This window comes from Myotis lucifugus, unplaced genomic scaffold (genome assembly GCF_000147115.1).
Source record: "Myotis lucifugus unplaced genomic scaffold, Myoluc2.0 scaffold_1, whole genome shotgun sequence".
NCBI lineage: Eukaryota > Metazoa > Chordata > Mammalia > Chiroptera > Vespertilionidae > Myotis > Myotis lucifugus.
Window position 1 is genome coordinate 18,836,434 of NW_005871049.1, and position 24,098 is coordinate 18,860,531.

General features: G+C 40.2%; 1 protein-coding gene across 4 annotated transcripts in view; it reads left to right on the forward strand.

Moving 5' to 3' along the window:
- DCLK2 (doublecortin like kinase 2) overlaps window positions 1–24,098 on the forward strand; it is a 135,955-nt gene that overhangs the window by 71,413 nt on the left and 40,444 nt on the right. For all 4 annotated transcript variants that reach the window (XR_002829614.1, XR_002829615.1, XM_006081768.3 and 1 more), the window contains exons 3-5: window positions 10,185–10,287; window positions 13,449–13,547; window positions 19,862–19,956. Coding sequence is in view for 2 of the 4 variants with exons in the window: in XM_006081768.3 (XP_006081830.1) it covers window positions 10,185–10,287; window positions 13,449–13,547; window positions 19,862–19,956 (297 nt within the window). In the remaining 2 variants the exon portion in view is untranslated. The remainder of the gene's footprint in view (window positions 1–10,184; window positions 10,288–13,448; window positions 13,548–19,861; window positions 19,957–24,098) is intronic.

Consider the following 24,098-nt stretch of genomic DNA (forward strand, 5'->3'; position numbering starts at 1 on the left):
GAAATGACCATCCTGAGGAAGTCAGATTATTTGAACGACTTTGGAAGTTATGAGGGTATGTAAGAGTATTCCCTTTGTAAATTTATCAAAAGTAATAATCATGTTAAATGGTAAAATGATACTTTTTAAAAAAACAAAAACTTTAGGAATAGATCAGTGAGCTAAAAAAAGGGGGGGGAGGGGGGAGAATAAGTAAGAAAAGCTAAGACCTGGTTAGGTTGCAAAATCAATACTGAGTGAAAAAAGGAAACTTCAGGAGGATGTATTTGGTATGATAAACCACACATAAAATTTTTACAACACACTAAACAAAATTCCTGGTTGTCTGTGGATATATGCATCTGTAGCACAAAGTCTAAGAACATGGTTTGGAAGGACCCAAGAAAATACTTGACAGAATTTTCCTGGGTTGGTGAAGAAGGAAGTAAGGGAGGGAGGAAAAATTGGGCTGGGGACCAGGAACAAAAGAGATTTTTGTAACTTACAATGTTTTATTTCCCTATATTAATGGGATCTGAGGCAAACATGAAAAAATAATATTTGTTAATTCTGGGTGCTGGACATTTTTGCCGTACTCTTTGGTCCTAAATTACTTAAGCATATAAATTACCTTAAAATGAAAACAAAAAAACAAAGGATTTTTCTACCTTTATTCTCAAGTTCCACATCAATGTAAGAAGAGGTGCACAATCAATAGACATGGCCCTTCTATGGGTATTTGCATTTATTTTAAATTCTTTTATTGATTAATTTTTTTAGGAAAGAGAGAGAAACATACATTTGCTGCTCCACCCATTCACTGGTTGACTCTTGCTTGTGCCCTAATAGAGGATCAAACCTGCTTCCTGGTGTCCAACTGAGCCATCCGGCCAGGGAGGCATTTGCGTTTTTTAGAGCAGGTCTTGATAAGTCAGCGAATCTAACTGCTGAGCTATCCAACTAAGTGCTTATTTTAACAACTTGCAAATCACTTGTATGTTAGGGTGACCAGTTTTGGCCGTGTTTCAGGAACAGGTGCCTTCTAAACAGAAAAATCTAATTGTGGTCTTTGCCTCAGCCAATATCAATTTCACGTTTTAAAATGTTGCCATGAATGATTCAAATGGATGGCATGCTTTTCGTTTCTGACTCGCCACAGGCACGTGACTTATTCAGAGAATTTCTTTGACTATAGAGGTGAGACCTTCTGAAGACCGCCCTGGGGAAACTTTCTCTCCTTGCTTTTCATGTGGGATTGATGTTGGTTTGAAAATGAACATCGTGATTGAAATGAAAATTTCTATTTCTTGTCATGTGAAAGTAGATGCAGCTAGAGAAATCAAAGTCTCATGTTTCCCGCAGCTCAGAACTGCCCCCATTTATTTGGACTCAGAACTAGCCTACTGTTCAGGCTGACCCACACTATCAACAAAACAACAAGAAAGCCCACTGCATGGGAGAACATATTTGCCAATGTTATCTCTGATAAGGGTTTAATCTCCAGCATTTACAGGGAACTCATACAACTTAACAAAAGGGAGATAAACAATCCAATCAAAAAATGGGCAAAAGACCTTAACAGACACTTTTTGAAAGAGGACTACAGGAAGCCAAGAGACATGTGGAAACATGCTCAAACATCCTAGAGATGCAAATCAAAGCAACAATGAGATACCATCTCATACCTGTCAGAATGGCTATCATCAACAAATTAACAAACAAGTGCTGGAGAGGATGCGGAGAAAAAGGAATCCTCCTTCACTGCTGGTGGGAATGCAGAATGGTGCTACCACTGTGGAGAACAGTATGGAGTTTCCTCAAAAAATTAAAACTGGAACTGCCATTTGACTCAGTAATACGACTTCTAGGAATATATCCCAAGAAAACAGAAACACCAGTCAGAAAGGATATATGTACCCCTATGTTCATTGCAGCACAATTTACAATAGCTAAGATTTGGAAACAGCCTAAATGCCCATCAGCAGATGAGTGGATTAGAAAACTGTGGTACATCTACACAATGGAATACTATGCTGTTGTAAAAAAGAAGGAATTCTTACCATTTGCAACAGCATGGATGGAACTGGAGAGCATTATGCTAAGTGAAATAAGCCAGTCGGTGAAAGATAAATACCACATGATCTCACTCATTTATGGATAATAAAAAACATTATAAACTGATGAACAAAAATAGATACAGAGGCAGAGAAGCATTGAACAGACTGTCAAACTATAGCGGGAAGGCAGGGGAAGGTTGTGGGGGGATGAGAGATCAACCGAAGGACTTGTATGCATGCATATAAGCATAACCAATGGACGCAAGATAGTGAGGGAGGGGGAGGGCATGTGCGGGGGGGGGGGGTACGGAAGGTCAGGGGGAGGTCAATGGGGGAAAATAAAGGAGGGGGACAGATGTACTATTATTTGTAATACTTTAAACAATAAAAAAGTAAAAAGAAAAATAAATAAAACTAGGAAATACACAGAGGGAAGGAACTTTGTCATTAGACAGTGGAATTGGGGCACTAAATTTTATTTTCTTTCCTTCCAGTCAAAGTCTCTAACCCTCACCCAGTTTACTCTTGTTATACACTAATTTTTTTTTAACTAGAAATATGTCTCCCCAAGCCAGTGATGGCGAACCTATGACATGCGTGTCAGAGGTGACACGCGAACTTATTTTTTTGGTTGATTTTTCTTTGTTAAATGGCATTTAAATATATAAAATAAATATCAAAAATATAAATCTTTGTTTTACTATGGTTGCAAATATCAAAAAATTTCTATATGTGACACGGCCCCAGAGTTAAGTTAGGGTTTTTCAAAATGCTGACACGCCGAGCTCAAAAGGTTTGCCATCACTGCTAAGCCCACCAAATATTAAGTGCCCAAAGTTAGGAGTGGGCAGAGAAGCTGCTTAAAGGGTCATGGGGGGGGGATCTTTTTGATGTAAGAGGTGAAAGTTCAGAGCATGATGGCAAGGGAGGAGAAAATAATTTTATTAAGATGAAAGAAACCTAAAAAGAGGACATGATTTTTTTTTCACGTAGGGATGGTTTTCCTATAAACCTAAATAGCCCTACTATCTTAGACCATAGTAACGTGTTTGTGCTGACAGTGCTGAGTGGTCGATGTTTCTCAGAACAAGTGTAGAATTAAACGACGGAGTTTTTTCATACCACCTTACTGATGGTTCTCTTAGTCTCTATTCCAAGGAAGGTCTTAGCTACCTGGATGCGCTCAACATATGCTAAACTGATGCCAAAGGTGTAGACTAATCCGAGGATGGGTTTTTGTGTGCAGAGAATATATTTCTGGAAAACGTTGGCGGTTTTGCCTTTATGTTAAAAATTTAAAGGCTATAATAGTAATACATATTTATACTCTTACAGTTTCTAGTTTGGCAGCAAATGGAGTCCTATTCTAAAACCATATGATGCTAACTTGTGCTTTTAATTTGTTTTCAGAAAGAGTTAGCCAATTTGTTTGAAGATATCAATTTCAGAACATACTCATTATTCCCTAAAGTAAAGAGATTGGCCCGAACTTGTGCTGACCTTATGACATTACTTAGAAGTTGATCCTTTAAAAAAATTCTAGATTTAAGCGTGCATACTTTTCATTCATTTACTCATAAAAGTAAGACAGAGAAAAATGGCCTGGTTATTTCGGTTTTAGACAAGTATAAAAACTTCTCTGACTTAATAAACTGTCTTATGTTGTTTTTCGTAGATTTTAAATCACAGTTTTCTTCTTTAGGGGAACATTGTGTGATCAAGTACAAAGTCAGATAGGCAGAGTTCAGATCTCAGCTCCTCCCTTACAGACTGTGTGACCTCAAGCAATTTACTGAACCTCTCTGAGCCTGTTTCTTTTCCTGTAGAATGGGCATCATGATGCCGACTTCACTAGGTTGTTTTGAGGGCGAGTGCAAGTCATGTGTAAATGAGACTCCTTGTGTGTAATGTGTAGTTAGGTATTCCGTGCTGGTTCCCTTCCCCTTCCTGTTGGGAACAGAGATTTGGGTTAGAAAATTGTCGCCTTTCCCTTTGGTTCTCAGTCACCTCTTCTGTAACTCTGATGATTTACCTTTTTGTTTATTATTTGAAGATAACTGAGTCCCAGAGAGTGTTGACTCAGGTTCTGGTGACATCTGTTTGAAAACGTTTAGCTCCAGACGTGACAATTAGAGGAAATCTCACGGTGGTTGGCTTAATAGGTTTCCTCTGACTTCCTGACCCGAATTCTGCTAAAATTTTGCTCCAGCCTCCCTCCCTTAGTGGAAAGCTCTGGAGCAGATTTGGAATTTTTCCCTGAGGGAATTAAAACTGGGGCCCTCAGTGGGGGCAGTCAGAGGGTCAGCTTCGAAATTACCTATTTAATAGGAAGAGTGGTCATTGTCTCTGCTCCCAGAATACATTGGGTAGCTGAATATCTATGAATTTTTCAAGACCCTTCCATCCTGTGGATAGAGATATTTACTGAAATCAAATGGTTGCTCTCAAGGTTCTATGATTAGTCATGATTAGTGAACAGTCATTATGAGGAACCTATCGTGGGAGGAGGAAGGTTAAATCCAGTATTTTTTAGTGGAAGCAAACCAAATGCAGGGAGTTGTCTGTAGATGCAATTAAGAAGCCTTTTACTGTAAGTACTGCCATCTTTTAGCTTCAGTTCTGTTTCCATGGCAACCAGATGGTGGGTGAGTGCCAGGCTGAATGGTTTTACAGGAAACTGAAAAACATTGCTATTCTGAGTAGCTGGCTTTTTGCTGTAGAATGGGATCCTTCCCTTACTGTATGCCCGCCAACATTTACTGGGAACAAAGCAGGCTATTTATGCTAATTATATTCTGAGTGGAGAGTAAAGAAATGGAGAGAGAATCTGAGCCCCTGCTTGCTGCTCTGTGAATTTGGTTTTCTGGTGTTGTTTCTAACATTTTGGAGGAACCAAATGACTTAACCTTTTCTTTATTTCAGATATGGTTTCCCCATTTTAGCAGATCTTATATTCTAGAGATAGAACTGGTTAAAAAAGGTGGTGGTGGTGGTGGGTGTCTGGGATAATGTTAGTTATGGTGAAGTCAGTTTGCTGAGCTGATGGCTTTTAAGCATCTGCAAGGGCAGTCTTTTTTTTTTTTAAATGTCCCCTGCTAGCAATAGACAGATAATGGCTCAGAAGCTATTAGGCTTACCCTTTATTGTATGTTAAAATTGTCATTTGGATTTTCTTTACATCTTTAAACGCTGTATTTCTATTTGTTTGCATGATGGAAAAATTATGTATGGTAGAGAAGCCTTTGGGAGGAGTTCAAAATTAAGTGCAGTTCCCTTTTGACAATTTATGACTTGTTACGTGACCATTCTTAGGAAGAAACAATAAGGATATTAATGCAGTTCCATTAAAAGCTTATGTAATAATTTTAATTTCAAATATAAGCCACTTACTAGACTTCTTTTCTGAGCTCCTTCAAATCCTCTTTAGAAGTGAGCTAGAAAATTTTTTTTGTTTGTTTAATTACTCTTCAGTAGCCACAGCCCTTTAAAGCTGAATGATGAAAGCATTTAATTTCAATGGGAGATATGGACTTTCATCTCTCTCTCTCTCTCTCTCTCTCTCTCTCTCTCTCTCTCACACACACACACACACACACACACACACACACACACAGTTAAAATGAAAGAAAATCTATTAAAAATTTCCAAGGTGCATTTTATACTTCTGATACCCATTATTAACATTATTTTTTTTCTACAAAATGTGGTCCTTGTTCTATGAGCTAGACATTTCAAGGGTGATAAGATTTTGACCCTGACTATATTTAGATAAGTTGATGCCAGTTTAAGCTAGTCTCTCACTGAGATCCAATGATGTTTCTTTTGCATTTTTATCAGATCTTGGACTGTTAAACCAAATACGCTTGGAAAGTACCTCAGGAGCTCGTTATTAAATACAACCTCAGGTCTCTGAATTCCAACAAATGGAAGGTTGAATAGCAACTTACTTTGCTTTGAATCCCCTCTATTGAATGGTTGTAGTAGTAGATTTCACAAGTATCTTTTTCTCAAATCACCCTGAAATAATGATGAAAGACATTTAATTCCTCAATTAGAGCTTACGTCATCTAAGATAAGTTTTTAGAAAGTTACTCTAGAGCCAAAATTTGATCAACTATTTGCGGAATAACTTCTTTAAGGAGCTATGGGATGTGACTGGTGTGTTCAAGGAGCTTATAGATTACCTTGGCTTAGAAAGCCAACATCATACGTCCTATAACAAGGACTGCCTTGCATGGGTTGACAGGAATTCACAGAAAGAGTGTAGATGTCTCCTCTAGAGAGGGTTCCCTAGAGCAGTGGTTCTCAAACTTCCTAATGCCGAGAGCCTTTAATACAGTTCCTCATGTGGTGACCCCCAATTTCATTGTTACAAATTGAATATAATTAAAGCATAGTGATTAATCACAAAAACAATATGTAATTATATATGTGTTTTCCGATGGTCTTAGGCGACCCCTGTGAAAGGGTCATTCAACCCCCAAAGGGGTCGCGACCCACAGGTTGAGAACCGCTGCCCTACAGGAAGAGGGACTCAAAGCATTTTTTTATTTCAACAGAAATGTATTTAACAAAGCCTGCATGTTAGGTGCCATGTACTCTGCTAGAATTATAGTGATGTGCTAGACAAGGATCCTGTATGTATGCAGCTCCGCTGAGACATCTGGACACAAAACCAGACCATTATCTCAATGGTAATGTCTATGTTGGACAAATTACAGAGCTTTGAAGGAACACCTGGATGTGGAGGGCATGAAGATTTTTTTGACTGAACTTGAACAGAAATAAGTCCCAAGTGGACAATACTGTTTACCTACTTAAAATAGTGTTCCTTTTCTTCCCTCTCCAGAAGAGTGCACTCCACTTTTCCAAAAGAAGTCTCCAAAAATATAAATATGTAAGCTTTCCTTAGAAACAAAAATAGACTTCAGAATTTTGTAGGAAGAAGAGCTCTTTAGAGAAAGCCAACCTGCTTTCCCATCCTCTCCTTTGTCACTCTGGAAAGGGAAAGAAATAACACGCTTTCCAAAGAGCACCAATGGCTCGGGAAATGGAGACCTCCTCTGGTTCACAATGCAGCGTGCGGGGAAGATGGCAATCCTGTGTCTTCCACCTTTTTTATTTTGAGGGGAAGATTTTCTATATTCCTAGTATGTGCATAGTATTTTAAGTCTCTGTATCCGTCTCGATATCCTTTAATAGAGACCAAATAGGGAAAGAAAAAGAAAAGTGGTTGTGGCAATCTGTTTAGAACTAGCACTGAAATTATGGCTGCCACCTATTCCCCTTGACCTAATTAATCTGTCTACTGAAGGACCGAAAAATTACTGTTTTTTAAACGGCCCACATTCATTTGGAGAGCTTAGATATGCTCCCATAGATACATTATTTCTCAGTTGGACGTCTCCAATTAGATACTGCTGATTGCTTTAATTTCGTACCTTAGCAGAAATATTACTTTCCCCTTATTTGTGTAGCTTTCTCTTATAAGCCACATAGCACCCATTATCCCTGAAGAGCTTCTTGCATTGAAGAAGGAATTAAAAGCAAACAGGAGGTCTTCTAAACTGATACCCTTTTCCTTACCCTTGTTAAAAATGGCTTTGAGATATTATTCATGGTAATGCTATTTTTTTTTCCGAGTCAGATGTAGTGACATGGCCCCTAACTCAAGGTTACATCTCGGTTTTTTAAAATTTTATGATAAAAGGAACAAACAGACCACCAGAGTTAAAGAATAAGAAATACGTTTTAAGATAGAATTATTTGAGTGTCCAAACATATGAAATAGTCTTAGCTATTTTTTTAAAATTTTATTTTCTTGTTTAAAGTATTACAAATAGTAGTACATATGTCTCCTTTTTTTCCCCATTGACCTCCCCTACCCTCCTAGTCTTAGCTATTGAATATTTTATTTTATGGGGTGCTATTTTCATTGTTATTTATTCTTTGTACTTCCATATTTCATAGCAAATGTTCTATTATAGCATCCTCCTAGTGTAACATTTTGCACTGTAATTATTAATTTTCTTGTCCATCTCCATGACTAGACTGTGTGCTTCTTGTCTTCTGTTTATGCCTGGCATATAGCTGGTACTTGATCAAAGTTAGAATGCATATACAGCACTAAATTAATGTGGCTCCCATTGGGGAGAGAGAGTTATCTTAACTTACATTACACCCTGGGCATTTTATTAGATGTTTTCACTTTAAAAATTATCAACTGAGATTGGGGCACTGCTAGCAACAATGAAACATGTAGTCCCATATACGTGTGAAATTCAACCACAGGAAATAAATAACTGCATTACATGGTGGTGGAGATGGCAAAGTAGATGGCATCTGTGGCACCACCCACCCCAGAGAAGTTATTCTGTGTCTGTGAACTCAATTCCAATAGGAACAACTCCATACCAAGCCACAGTTCCATCAACAAAAATGTACTGAGCATTCAGCAAAGCTAGCACTCTCCTAGAGCCTAGGAAATGATGACCAGGAAGTATATGTGCCCATCTGGAGGTCATGGCACTAAAGGGTGGTCAGAAAGGCAACTCTGGCTGAGGATCAGCAGGAGCAGAAATACAGTGGCAAGAGCCAGCACTGAGGTAGACATGACCCAAATGTCATCCATAAACAGGACTGGATAAACACAGTGCTCTATATACATGTAACCGAGTATTTACTCATTCAGCCATTGAAAGGAATGAAGTACTGATATGTGCTCCAACCTTGTAAACACGCTATGTGAAAGAAACCGGTTGCAAAATGCCATATGTTATATGGTTTCGTTCATAGGAAATGTCTGAAGTAGGCAAATCCATAGACAGAAAGGATTTTATGGGTGCCTAGGGATGAGGAGAGGGAGGCCTGGAGAGTGACTGTTAATGGACATGGGATTGCTTTTTAGGTGATGAAAATACTCTAATAGGTTGTGCTGATGGTTGCAGAACTCTGAATATACTAAAACCAGCACGTTGTATACTTTAAATGAGCAAATTGTATGGTACGTGAATTATGTCTCAATAAAGCAGTTTCACAAAAAAAGAAACACCAGCACTGTGCAGATAGGGAACACAAGGTAGTGTTGATGTGGCTGAGGTGGAAGTAATGATGCAGGAGAAATGGCAAAGTCAAGAGTGGGGGAGAGGGGAGAGGTCTGGAGGTCTGGCGGGTCCCTCCTGGGTGCCCTAAGAAGGAGCATTGTCTTGTCAATGAAGGAAGCCCCCCAGTGGCCCTGGTACCTTTGAGACAGAACATAACATTGTAATCTTTCTTTCCACACCTGTGAGAACAGTGATGACCAAAACTAGGGGAACAGTGAATACTGGGATTTAGGAACCCCTTAATGTCCTGGTATGGCAGTGCTGTGTTCAGGTCACCCTCGTTTTACTTAATCATGAACCCAAGGCATGAAGGTAGTGATGCTGCCAATTTAGATATGCCAAAGAGAAGGCATAGCGCTTCCTTTAACTGAAAGGGTGTGTATGTATAGAGTTTGGTACTACAATCCAAGGTTTCAGGCCTCCACTGAAGGGTCTTGAAACGTAACCCTCCCCCGTACCCCTCCCCAGTACCCCTCCCCCACCCCCACCCCCTGCAGATAAAGGGGGAATCCTGTACCTTTCCAAGCAGTTTTCATACATGAATCCCCCAAATACCCAAAGGTTCACTCTACCGGAGGTACAGAGAGTCATGGCCAGGGTGCCATGCTCGGAGGCGGAGCTGCTGGGAGAGTGAGAAAGGGTAGGTAGTAAAGAGACTAAACCAAGAGCAGAGACCCCATCCACCCCAGCTTTGCCGCCCATTAATCAGAAACCTGGAAAACATCGCTCTACCTTGTGTGTGCGTCCTTGACCTCACGGGTAGACAGGAATATTGGTCCTGGCTGTGACCACCTCATTCTGGTGTTCTGAGGTCAGGAGACACTCTGAAAGCACCTTGTGAAGAGCAAAATTCTTCGAAATGTGATACCAAACAGCTTTTCATTCCAACTCAATATTATAAGTGAGGCATAAAAATGTATTTAATTTGGGCTGCTTTGTTCATAATAAAGCATGTCCCACCTAAAAAAATGTATTTAATTTTGCTGACTTTTTACTTCACTTCTAACATTTCTAATTTGTTTCTTGGATGTGATTTTTTTTCTAGGTTACTTGCCTGCAAGACTTTTTTGGTGATGATGATGTTTTTATTGCATGTGGACCTGAAAAATTCCGTTATGCCCAAGATGACTTTGTCCTGGATCACAGCGGTAAGGCAGTTCCTGGACCACCTCTGTAACCCTGAAACAGGGGTTTGGGATGTAGTACTGCGCTTGGGGCATGTTAAGTGGTCCTTAGCCCATCTTTGAAGAAAGATGGCATTGGCAGCACTATCTTTGAATTAATGGAAGTAGAGAATAAAATCAAAGTATTTACCTAGTTGTGAAAACAAAACACACACAACTAACCCCAAGTCAATAGTTAAGTAATTTTCATTTTTAGCAATTTTGTTCTATCTCTTTACTGCATTGTTTTGCCTTAGAAATGAATTTCCTGCCCTCTTTCAGAATGGAGGCTAGTTGTGCTACCTTAATTGTATGGAAAGTGTTGAACTTGAAACAGTTAGTTGTACATTTCCAGTGTCCATAAAGAGATACAAAAATAATAACAACTAAGTTGTTGTTAATGATTTTTACCTTACTGTTTTGTTTGTAACTTTAGAAAAGCAGTGACATGTATTGTTTATATATGTAGGGAAATAATGCAATTTTCATTGATGGGGCAAGATAGTTTTTTTCATTTTAGCCAATAGATGGAGTTTTCAATTAATTATCAATAACCTTGGTTATTTCCAATGTTATAGTTTCTGGAAATATTGCTTTAAATTTAAACCTATTACAGTAATAGTGATTATTTCCACCAGTGAAATCAATTTCATCTGTAACAAGGTAAAATCATACAGGCATAACATGTCACGAAGGAGAGGGTTATTAGAAATACAATCTCACTCTTTAAGTTCATGAATGAGGGAAGTTTTTCAAAAATTAGACTCAGGGGGACTCCTTCCATTTGTAGTGATTCTGACAGTCCAGAATTAGAGAAACATATTACCAAATAAATACGACGATCCATTGACTTTTAAAAATTCAGGGTGGTCCATTCTGTAGAACCAAACTTCCTATGTAATCCCCTCTGCCTCGTCCTCCCCCTTCACAGTTGCCTTGGGGTAATTTATCTACCTTGTGCTTGGGGTTCATTGATGTCCTCTTTGTTTTCCTGTTGTATCTTTCACTGCTGCCAAACTTCTTTGAGTGTTTCTGTACTGTATTACTTAGTCTCTTGGACTGGCCCTGCTTTAAACTGATAATATGACTGCCAAGTCCTTAAAGAATTGCAGGTGATGTCCTTTCCTATGACCCATGTAATGTTCTCCCTGATTCTCAGGAATGATTAAGGTTGCACAAAATATGCATTTACATGTCATCTGTATTTTACATCTTTCTTTTTTTTTTTAAAATATATTTTATTGATTTTTTACAGAGAGGAAGGGAGAGAGACAGAGAGTTAGAAACATCGATGAGAGAGAAACATCGACCAGCTGCCTCCTGCACATCTCCTACTGGGGATGTGCCCGCAACCCAAGTACATGCCCTTGACCGGAATCGAACCCGGGACCCTTCAGTCCACAGGCCGACGCTCTATCCACTGAGCCAAACCAGTTTTGGCTTTACATCTTTCTTGATGTTAGCATAATTTTGTTTCCCAGTACTTCTTTGATGTCCATCTTGGTCATTTTGAAAGTTGAGACACTGAAACTCAATGCTATGCTCTAGGTTACAAAGTTAATTTGGGTAACAGCAAAAACAACAATAACGAAACATGTATTGAGCACTTGCTGTATACGTGCCGGCGTTGTACTCCGTTGACATGTATGCTGTAAACTTTCCTAAGCTAGTTGGATCATTGGTAGCTTCAGCTACAGATAGACTCATTAGAGAGAAGTGGAAGCTACTGATAGCTTCCCTCTCAATGGCTAATTCCTGAATCTTCTGCACACTAGGGATGATAACAGTGGCCTTTTCACAAGATTCTGTGAGGATTAAATGAGTCCACATATAAAGCAATTAGAAGGGTACGTGGTTACATAGCATGTGCTATGCCGTTGTTCATGTTGTTATTATACCACCACCATCAGGTCACAAAATTTTTCAATGAAAGCAGGTCTCAGACCTAATTCTCCCACAGGTACACTTATTAGGAGGCAACGTTTTTTTCAAAGTCAGTCATTTAACTTGGGTTGTAATATTGATGAAGTCCCAACTGCTAGTCCTTTTAGATTCCTGACAAAGTCTTGCATTAACATCAGTTAACCTAGTGTTAGTCAAGTAACACAACCCTCAGAGCTGGAAGCAGGACTCAGATTCCTAATCCTGGGCTGTAATTCTGAGCTTCTCTTACTGGCTCTGTAGGTTGAGATATCCTGCTCATAAGAGTGGCAGTGCCTTTAAGATGTTTCAAACTCATTCACACACCACTCCCTTCCATGGTGGAATACTGAGTAACATCCATAATGCTGATTAACTGAGCTGAAATTGCTACAGCCCCCTCCCTGCGAGGTTTTGATTGGAATCTTTCAAATGCTACCCATTGTCCCCCGGTGTGTATTTGCCTGATTAGTGTATTTCACATGTTAATTTATTGTCCCTGGGGTATCCATTAAAGCTAACCCACGTTTCAATCATCTTACATAAATTGAAATATTTTAATGTAAATTACAGACAGTATGTTATCTAATTTAATCCTTAGAACAATCCTGTGATGCAGATTTTATTTTTATGCCATTTCGAGGGGGGAAAAATGAGGTTTAGAGTCTAACTAAAGTCCCCTAGTTGACCAAGTCAAATCCATGCTTCATCCAAAATCTGCCATGAATGTAAAAGCCATGTTCTTAATTATTCCAATTAGAACTGCTTACTTTAGCTCTAATACCTTACACGTTATTTGGCTATTTATGGGAAGACCAAAGTTACCGTTTAAAGTTAGTTTCCTCCAGTTTCGTGCTCCACACATTAGAAAGATGGGACAGGAAGGGGTTCATAAATTAGGGTTCTGCATACCCTTTCAACATATGTTCAAGATTTGGAAAGAATAATAAAAGTGTAGCTTCTGCCTGTCCATGCTGCGGTCTAAACACCGTTGCACATGTTTAGATTAGGATTTGTGTGTGTATCAAGTTAGGACACTGGGCTGTCTGTGTCCATCTGGAATAATGAGGTGATGTTACAGATGTGTAGCCTCAAGGTGTACTTTTCGGATGGTAATAAAAAAATGATCAGGTAATGGTTCCAGGCAGGCAACTGCTTTCCCATGTGACCTTCCTCGGATTAGTATTAACACCAGATCTATTTAATGCACTTTGCTTCCTTTCTAGAATGCCGTGTCTTGAAGTCATCGTATTCTCGCTCCTCAGCTAAGTACTCTGGATCCAAGAGCCCTGGGCCCTCTCGTCGCAGCAAGTCACCAGCCTCAGGTAGTGGATGGGAGAGGAATGATGGCCACAGGAGCAGCATCTCACTCTCCTTTTGTTTTCTTCAATGATTATGAATCCTTGGTCTTTCCACTGCTTGTATGCAGCCAGGTTCCAGAACAGCACATAGATGACATGATTTTTAAAACCAAAAGTTGAAGTCTGTTTCTCAAAGTTGTAGTAAGTTGTCTAAGAAACTGGCTTGTTTTGTTCTGACACATTTTTTTAGAACAATCTTATTAGCTCAATTCTTCTCCTTGATATGTATGTAGAAGTGTCACATTTGACCATATTTGCATTTTAAATGTTGTGCTATATGGTTGTGGACATTTTCTTCTCTTGCCAATTTAAACCTTACACATACACACATCTAGCATAACAATGTATTTACTCGATAGGTTTCCACAGGCTTTTCCTTCATCAAGCAATTTAATAGTAGCCGCGATTCTTCTTGGAAAGAAGTGCTTTACTTACTTAAGAGTCAGACTTAACTGTACTTCAGCTTCTCTCGGGCCCTATGCCTATAGATTTGTCATCATTTTGAGCCTTTTGGCATTTAAAAAATGTAAAAACGTCCATAAACTTCTTGATGTATCAATCCTACAAGCTTTGTTTATAGTATAATCATGAATAACTTAGCTGATATTACCAGGGGCAGGGAATCTTTTTTTCTGCCAAGGGCCATTTGGATCTTTATAATGTAATTCTCAGGCCATATAAAATTATAAACTTAAAAATTAGCCTGCTATATTTGTTCAAACATTTCAGTTAACTCACCCTTAATGCCTTGGCAGGGCCAGGCCAAATGATTTCTCGGGCCTTATGCGTCCCGTGGGCTGGACATTACCCACCCTTGGGAAAGGCTTGTGAAAAACCATGATTTCATGTGGCAATCTAGAACATGTGAAAGTAGAATCAACAACTGTCTCAAGCATCCAACTTTTTATAAAATACTGCATTTGGGGTCCGTTTTCCTGTTCACTGCTTCCCCCTTCAGCACCCACCCCACTTTCTCTGGGCTAGGTTGATTCACCCTTCTGTTTGTGTGCAAGTTTAAACCTGCTGAATAACTGCTCTCCTTACTGTCTCCTCCTCCTCCTCTGTGTATACTGAATGTGCACAGTAAAGAGGGGTGGCCCCTACTCCAGTGCCTACTCTACAGCCAAATCCCCAGGTGAGCCATGGTTAGTATGGCTTTGTCACTCAGCTGAGTTTCTGTTGTTGTTGTTTGCCACATTTCTGTTTCCTTTGCTCCATTTCCATGACTATCTGGCTGGTCCCAGTGTGCCTCTGTGCAGTACGCAATGCTTCACAGTACGGAGGGCGCTTCAGCCTCCCTTCCCTACAGGAGAACCGGTCGTTGTCAGAAGGTCGCCAAGTGCCTGTCTGTGTGTAGTCACAGTCCTAAGTGATGGAGGAGTTAGTTGCTAGTCAAATTTGGAAAATATTCTATTGAAAAAGACTAAAGTTTGTTGGTAATGTGAAAATGGCCACAGACACAATTGTACTATTCTATTGTCACCTTCATGCCTACCTTGAGCTTAATAGGCTCAATGCTTGCTTTCTCTTCTGAAAAGTGTAGACAAATATGAGTATTTTTAACTGAAAGCACCTTTCTGCTGTTAAGCTTATACGATGCTTTCTGTAAGTATCTCACACTGGGAAAGCTAACATAGTAGGAAATTTGCATAAATGCGCTGAACTGAGCTTATCTTATGGAAGATGTAGATTTTTGTCAGGTTCTTAGCTTTCGTTTAGTGATAGGGTTACAGGTGCTTATCCTTTAGTAAAATAACAAATAAAAGTGGGGCGAGTGTTTCAAGAATCAGGTATTAATGATGATTCCAATTTTGTCTCCCTGAGGTCGAAAGAGGGAAATTAACATACTGAACTGAAAGCATGTTTCATAGCCACATTTGTCTTTCAGACCAACTGCTTCATAACATCTTCTATATATATAAAAGCCTAAGCACCTGGTCGACCATTTGACCAGTCGGCCGATTGACAGTAGCTATGACGCACACTGACCACCAGGGGGAAGACTCTCCAACCGGTAGATTAGCTTGCTGCTCAGGTTCGGCCGATCGGGACTGGGTGAGACGGGCCGGACACACCCTGGAACCCTCCCTCGATCCCTCATCAGCCAGCCAACCTCCTGTGGCCCCTTCCCAACTGGCCAGCCCCATCGGCCCCAATTGGGACTGGGTGAGACGGGCCAGATACATCCTGGAGCCCTCCCTGGCCCCAGTCTTGCACTGATGGGGTCCCGGATTGCAAAAGGCTGTAGGCCAGGCCGAGGGACCCCACAGGTGCATGAATCCATGCACCAGGCCTCTAGTAGTCTAATAAATGCATACATCTTTTTACATTGAATTGAATTTGGAATGCTTAGTAATTGATTCACGAATCATCGCATTCCAGGACCCCCAATTTTTAACTGAGTCCATGTTTGGATTTGGGTTAATAGAATAGATCTTACATAAGTAAAAGGTGTGAGATTTTTTTTAAAAATACATTTTTATTGATCTCAGAGAGGAAGAGAGAGGGGAGAGAGAGAAACTTCAATGATGAGAGAGAATCATTGATGGGCGGCCTCCTGCACGCCCCACACTGGGGATCAAGCCTGCAACCCAAGCATGTGCCCTGACTGTGGAATCAAACCGTGACCTCCTGGTTTATAGGTCGACACTCAACCACTGAGCCACGCCGGCAGGGCAGGTGTGAGATTTTAAAATCACCTTTCAGGGAGCAAGCAGCTTCTTTCTAAGAGATCAACCTCACCACACAATGCAGTTCTAGAAAACTGAGACCCCAGACAGTTGCTGGGACTTCACTGTGATTCTGAAGAAAGTTGCTAAGCGGAGATAGGCAAAAGTAGGTTTACAGTTGTTCATATGGAGAAAGATATGCAAGTTATGATTATTACAATAGCTTTATTAACTCAAAAGAATGTCGCAACGCTGGACCTGGAGATTATTATGTTACGTGAAATAAGCCAGTCAGTCAGAGAAAGAAAAATCATCACATGATCTTACTTATATGTGGAATCTCATGAACAAAATAAACTGACCAACAAATAGGTCTGTATTTACTAATATTGTGTTCTCTTCCCCACTTCCAGCAAGGAAAGAGTTTTTGTATTATTAAAAGCCACAGTACCCAGAAGTGTAACTTGCTTTTATAAACTGCTTCAACTGTGGCCTACCTCTTAACCATTTAAAAAACTCCAGGGGACTACTTGGAATTTCAAACAGAGCTAGTGACTTTGTAAAAATAATATTGTACTTTTTCAATCTTGGGACAGAAATATTCCCATGAGTGTTGTGGTTGACTGCATTCCTCATCCAAACTCCAATTTATTGTAATAGCAAAATAGTGTGTAAGAAGCACATAGAAATTAATCTGGAAAACCTAAGTGGGTAATAGTTACCATAATTGGAGCCTTCATAATTCTCCCTTTAGGTTTCCAGCTTGTGATGCTTTCATAATTGACCAATATTTTTGAAAGTATTCAGAGAAAACAAGCAAACAGTAAAGTCCCCAAGTTTATTTCTTACCTGAAGTTGAGGGAGGGGCGGATAGAAACCTCACTTTGGGAGAGAATCAGGGGCGTAATGAAGGTGTGGGAGCATCACAATGCCGCTCATCCTTGCGCACCTCCCAGTGGGCGGCGGCAGTGTCAGGGAGAAGGCACCGTGGAGCCCTGCCCCACGTCCCACTTCCCCTCCCAAAGACTGGACAGATGTGCAAGTAAATGATACTAAGGACTGCTCATTAGAACCTTCCAAATGCTATCAGGAATTTAGAGGCTCCATGTGACAGTGTCTCTTTAGGATGAGAGTTATTTGGGGGGAAATGTGGACATGTCGGTACTGACAGCAGTTAAACCCTGGCAGTGAGTTTCCTTAAGAAACCCTGTTTAGGCCGGGGATGTACTGTTAGGGAGATTGGTCTGCTACACAGATCACCATTAGCAGGAATTTATTTTTTCTCCTTTAGTCCCTTTTCTATCTCCATTCCAAGGAAAGCTTTGATATTAGTGTGGTGTCTGAATATTACTGAGAGCTAACAGCACTTACTGAGTAAGAACTGGTGGCCGATACAGATTGCTGTGTGGTATGTAGGAAAAAAGATCTAGGCTCACAGCAACTTGACTAGTTCGTTGTCCGTAATCATCTCTATTTTATATGAATTCCTGCCACCAGTTCCCTTTAAAGAGAATTTTAAAAAGATATAACATTAATTGAAATTTAACTTCATTGGCAAAAAATCAGGGCTGGTAAATACTCTTAAAAGTTTTTAATTAATTGGACAGTTACTTGTTTTGTACTTGCACTCTATATACCCACATACATTTATTAAGAAAATGTAGATAACTGATAATTATTTTGAGTAGTTTTAAATTAGAAAAAAGTTAAAGTTTGGTAATTCAAAAGTAAATAGAACAATTTTTCATTTTCACTGAATTTTTTTTAATCCTCACCAGAGGACACGTTCATTGACTTTTAGAGAGAGGGGATGGGAGAGAGGAGAAGAGATTCAGAAAGAGAGAGAGACAGCGAGAAAGAGACAGAGTCAGACAGTCATCTATGTGAGAGAGAAATATTGATTGGTTGCCTACTGTATATGCCCCAACTAGAGATTGAACCCACAACCTAGTTATGTGCCCTGACTGGGGATCAAACCTTCAACCCTTCAGTGTACAGGGTGACCCCCCAACCAACTGAGCCACCCAGCCAGGTCTTCACTGAATTTTTAAAATGAGCCATACATAAGCAAACATGACTTCATGGGTCCCTATCAACCCCTGTGGACATAGGATTTATCTAATCCCAAATACCAGACCCAGGACTTCTATCTCCACGCAAGGACTCATGCTCATCTTTTTTTTTTTTTATTGTGTTTGTTATATCTGATTGGTTGGGGTTTTTTTGTAAATATATATTTTATTGATTTAGAGAGGAAGGGAGGAGAGGGAGAGAGAGACATCAGTGATGTGAAAAAATCATTGATTGGCTGCCTCCTTCACACCCCCTACTGGGGATAGAGCCCACAACCCAGGCATGTGCCCTTGACAGGAATTGAACCCGAGACCCTTCTGTCTTCAGGCTGACACTCTATCCACTGAGCCAAATCAGCTAGCGCTGGTGTTCACCTTTTTAAATCACCTAGTCAGGACCTTTACGACTGCATTTTGCTTTTTATACTTATTAGCATCATTTAAAATAATAGGTGTCTGCTTTCTCATGTTAAGAAAAGGAGATGCACTTTGCTTTGCTTTCCATAGAGATAAATGGCCGTTTTGATCTACATTGGGCAAAAGCATCAAAGATTCATGATAAAAGGGGTTATAAATTCTCCTTAGAAAAGAAAAAAAATTACACCAATATTTGATGTTAACTACCAGCTGTGAAATTACAGCAGACATAGATCCAGGGGAATCAGTTAGGAATAAGCATGAGTCATGTGGAACTGTGTAGCGAGCATTCTGTAGTGTAGGCTCTGTGACCTGCCTTCCCCTGTGGCAGCAGTGGCCGCACTCTTCCAAGCGTAGGCTCTGAATTGAACTTTAAGCCTGAGAAGTATGTGGAAGTTTGGAGGAGGGTGTATAAAAAAAACACCTAAACATCAAATTTGCTAAATGATGGGGAAGTTAATCCGCGAAGAAAAGAAAATGAATTAGAAATAACTAGTCTAGATAAAAAGAAAGTTGAAGAATGTTTTTGTATGGCCTTCAAACAAATAAGTAGATGTTACAAGGAAAATGACCATTAATTTTCTTTTTCCATTAATAATGCACTTAGAAAATCTGTTTGGATTATGGTGGAACTGATTTCGGAGAGCCATAGAAAGTCTTGGTTATTCAGGCTGATATATATATATATATATATATATATATATATATATATATATATATATATATATATATATATATCTCAAGATAGCAGATATTGGGGGTTATGAGACAATCTTCATAGGAAACCATTGCAAAGATAACAGTCATTCATCCCTACCCTTGCTGGTAGGCAGGATATATGGACAAGTTCTCAAGTCTCATCTCTAGTTCCATAATGTTCTATATCTTTGTCTATGTCACCGTTGGAAAGCTATTATTGAAAATAATCCTAGCTCCACTCCTTATTTGTCTAATACTTTGTCTGCAATACAGTACAATGCGTTGCGTTTGCTTTTTGCTGATTTGCCATCTGCTTTGAGCTTTAAATGAATGGAAGCTTCATGCATGTGCTTAGTGTTTGGACACGGTCTGGTTGTCTGGAGTTTTCAATGACCTCTCTCACCTTTGTGTCTCCTGTCAGTTAATGGAACTCCCAGCAGCCAGCTCTCCACCCCTAAATCTACGAAATCCTCCAGTTCCTCTCCAACTAGCCCAGGAAGTCTCAGAGGATTAAAGGTATGAAATAGCCTGTGTGGCATGTCTGTATGACTTGACATTTTGAGTTGCATAGTTTAGTAGTTTCATTTGGTCGGGGGTTTGGGTGCAGTCACAACTCGAGAAGGAAAGAGGTCGGGATTTGGAGCCAAAAAGACATGGCTTTGGATCCTGTATCCGCTTTCATTTTGTAATGTTGGCCAACTTGGTTAACTCTTCTGAGCTGAGCTGTTCACTTGTCTAAAATGGGAATAGAAGGTTGTGGTTAGGATTGAATATAACATGGTAAAATACTATCAGTGGTAGTTTTCCTGTTATTAGCAAAAGGACTGGTAATGATGAAGCCTTGGAGAACTCAAAGGTTCTTCTTAAAATCTCATTTTGAATCACGACTTTAATATTAAATATATTAAATATTAGCAGCTAAACGAGTCCCTGCCACACTGATCAGCTTTTAGGCCACAATGTTAATATTGCTAACATAGTTTGGCCTTGCATTTATAACTACTTATATACGCAAGTAGTAACACAAAAACAATATATTCATTTTGGTGAAGAACTTAGAAATAAATCTTAAGTTTTGAAGGTGATGTCCTTATATAAACAGTAAGTTAACATGATTACCAGTTGGTTTCATAGGCATTTTATCTAATAGGGAGAAAAATGATGAGTAAAAGCAAATTTGAAAAATTTCAGCAAGCTTAATTTGACTTAGTAGCTCTCAATAATTTAAATTTACAAGAGAAAAATATTCCTGGTAAAGTAGCAATAAATTGTTGAGGTTAAACATGGACAGTTTCCTTCTGTAGAAACAGTCAGATTGTCTTTACGGGAATGTACTCTGAGAATACCTAAATACATAGAGTGCCATCCTTGTATATATGAATGTGTACATTAACTTTCATGCTCCTGGCGTGTTGGGTTTGACAGTGGAAATATCCCCATGAGGAATACATTCTCCAAAATCGGTTAGTATCATCTGAGTGTTTTTCTTTAAGGATGTTGAAAAATGTTTTTCATTAGTAAATTACCTGGTGAAACACCGTACCCCCCCCCCCCACACCTTTGAGTGAATGAGGAATGAGAACTGCCAAGCGGGGCATCCTGACCCCTTCAGCGCTGTGAGTTCTGTGGTTCCCCCACTTCTCAAAGGGTCTCATTCTCCATCCGACTCTGAAGTTTGCTCATCCTGCCCTAAGAATGTTGTGTCTACCCCAGAGTGAATTTGCATGGTTCTCATTTAAGTGCCTGAAATAAAAAGAAATTTTGGCTGGAAAAACACAGACTGTTTTTGTGTCTCCTTGCTTCTGTTGATTGGCAGGGTTTGGACTGTGGCCAGTAGTAAGTTTGGGATTGGAAGTCCCTAGCGCTCACCTCCCTCTGCGTGCTGGGCACTCCTTGTATTTATAACCAGCAGGCATTTTCTGAAGCGCTGAATTGGCAAAGGTCAGTTCACAGTCGGATTCCAATGGGGTTCCGAACCGTCAATGCCAAAAGACATCATGTAAATTAAAGTTCGCTGTAATTTGAGTATTTTCAGCTTTTCTTTCCCAACTTATTTTCCACCAGAATAGATCAAAGGTGCACTGTTTTTAATTTTAGTAACTTTCAAGAGAACTAAAATAAAAATAAATACAAGTTGATTCACCTTTTTTCTAGTTTCAGTTGTCTTATCATTTGTTGAAGCAAAAGCACATGGCTCCTAGTGCTGGTAACTGTTAACCCAACATTGCAAACCCAACATGAGCTGTGTGGTGAGCCTGTGCAGAGTCATTGGGATTTTCCACTGGGCCGTTGTTCCAGGCAGGGCTAGGATCCTTGACCTAAGGCCGGTACTTCAGTCCCCACTTACCAAGGGTCGTGGTCTTTTTCCCCTTTTATGTTACCCATTGGAACTTGGGCTCCCATCTTTCTTCCTGGTCCATCTTCAACTCTGAACCCAACACTGTCCTTTTTGGTTGATGCTCCTGGGTCAGTAGGTGCTGCTTGGTGCTCAGAGTACACATCACTCCCTCACACATGAGTACAAATCCCACAGATCGCTCACATTTCTGGACTGAAGATTCGTGAAATCTTAAAAATGTGATGATTTGTATCATTGCTGAGGCATTAGATGATTAATCTCACTATGCTAAGTTTGTCTTAATTATTATAGTAACCTTAGCTCACAGGTCCCTTTGGGGCACACAGTAAATTCTGAAAGGTTACTTACTGATGTCAAGAAGAATAAAGGGAACTGTTGATTCCTGGAGGTAAAATGAAATTATCAGTAAGGCAGAGAGCAGAGGTCTCCCCAGGCCCCTTTACCCACCCCCTCCTCCACCACACCTGAGCCCTGTGGGCTTTGCTAACAGCTGTGAAACCTCTGGGTTTTTCTTTCTCTCATCTGTAAAATAATGCTTGATTTTAAAGTACCTCTAAAAATGGTAGGATTATAGTCTTTTTTTTTTTTTTAAGTTGCCAGAAAACCTATCTAGGAGGCTGGGGAGTCTATTTCTCATCTCACTTTAAAGCTGATGTAGAATCGCCAAATTTTACATCAAATATTAGCAGCTAAACGAGTCCCTGCCACACCGATCAGCTTTTAGGACACAATGTTAAACATCTCCACCCCTGCCTGTTCCCACGGGTCGTGCCTCGTGGAAAATTCATCTCATTACCCTTCCCGGCAATCTGTGGTGCATATTGTCATTTCCAAGGATGAAAATCTGCCCTGGAAAAGCTACAAGTTAGTCATATGTTACTTACTGTACAAAATAACCCTAATTTCAATGTCTTTGTACAGCTCTAGTCAGCATCTGTCCACATTTGCATTATTCTCCCCATTCAGCAACATTACCAATGGAGAATTACAGATAATTGCCATGTGTTAGTGCTATGCTTTTTCTTCCCCCTTCATTTAAAATCGCCCATTAAGAACAATTAAGAGGGGAGGTCAGACAACGGAGGACTGTTTTTCATGGGGTGAAACTTTTTACCACTATTTATCCTCGTTAGAAGCTTTATGGCTTTGGGGATAGATAACCTTTTTCCAGAGAATCGGAGCATTGACAAAGCAAGCTCAGCCGGGACGGCGTGTGCAGGCGTCGACGCTCATGTCTCTCAATCTGCTAGGACACAGCTTTGGGCATATTTTATTTATGTTTTACTATCTGGATTTTACTTCATAGGGAATTAAGCAAACAAGTCACAAGCAAGCAGAGTTTGATGTTCTGCCACAATTTATCCCCCCTTTGTGCCAATTTCTGGGAATCGATTTGGTGCTTTGGTGGGAACACTGGAAGAACTGAAAGTGAAAGTCGAGTGACGGTGTAATGTCTAATCTCTGACCACGGTGTCAGTGGCATTTCTGTTTGCCCATTGAAAAGGATGAGAGATGCAAAAGCAGCCCTCCCTCCACAAAAGCACTCAGCGTTTTCTCAGTGCTCCCTGAGGGGAAGGCGTCTGCATCCATAAAACCTCCACGCTCACTGCAGGCTGGACAGAGTCTGCAGCAGAAGCAAAGCTTTCTTCAAATTGTAGAAAGTTTTTGCAGGATGGGAGCTTAAAAAATAACATGGTGACTGAGTCATCAAGGTTCTGAGAGACTTTAGGACCACTGAGCGTGAATTATGCTTCGGTTATAATTTTTTGGTTTTGCAAGATAGTGACCGCAAACCATTGAATGTGAAACCTGGAAGTGGTCACGGATCTTTAATGAATGTAGTGTTCGTTTTATAGTTGGAGAAACTGAGGTGCAGAGATGTGATTCGCTCAAGATCCCAGTGGCCAGTGGGACTCTGACCCTGTCAGGGTCTGTGTCCCTAACCTCTGGTTCCCCCCATCACTGGTGGGTCTGCATCAAGGACTCCAACACAGGCACCCCAGGGAGAAGCCTGTGTGATTATTACGGAGGAGCTATGCCGTGCCAGTCTTTTAGGAGGAAGAGTGCTGCCTGGGTTGCTTGCTGAGTTCCTGGGTTTAGTTCTGCACAAATGCTCTGAATGAAAAAGGGTTGAGAGATTAGGAAAGGAACGAGGAGGGAAGGGTGGGGAAAGGGAGGGACAATCCTGGGGTGGAGGGGAGGCTGGATGAAGGGAGGTGGAAAGATGGAGAACTCCTTTTGATAACTTGTCCTGGGAGACTTGGGCAAGGGATTTCCTAAGAGGTATCTAATGAGAGCT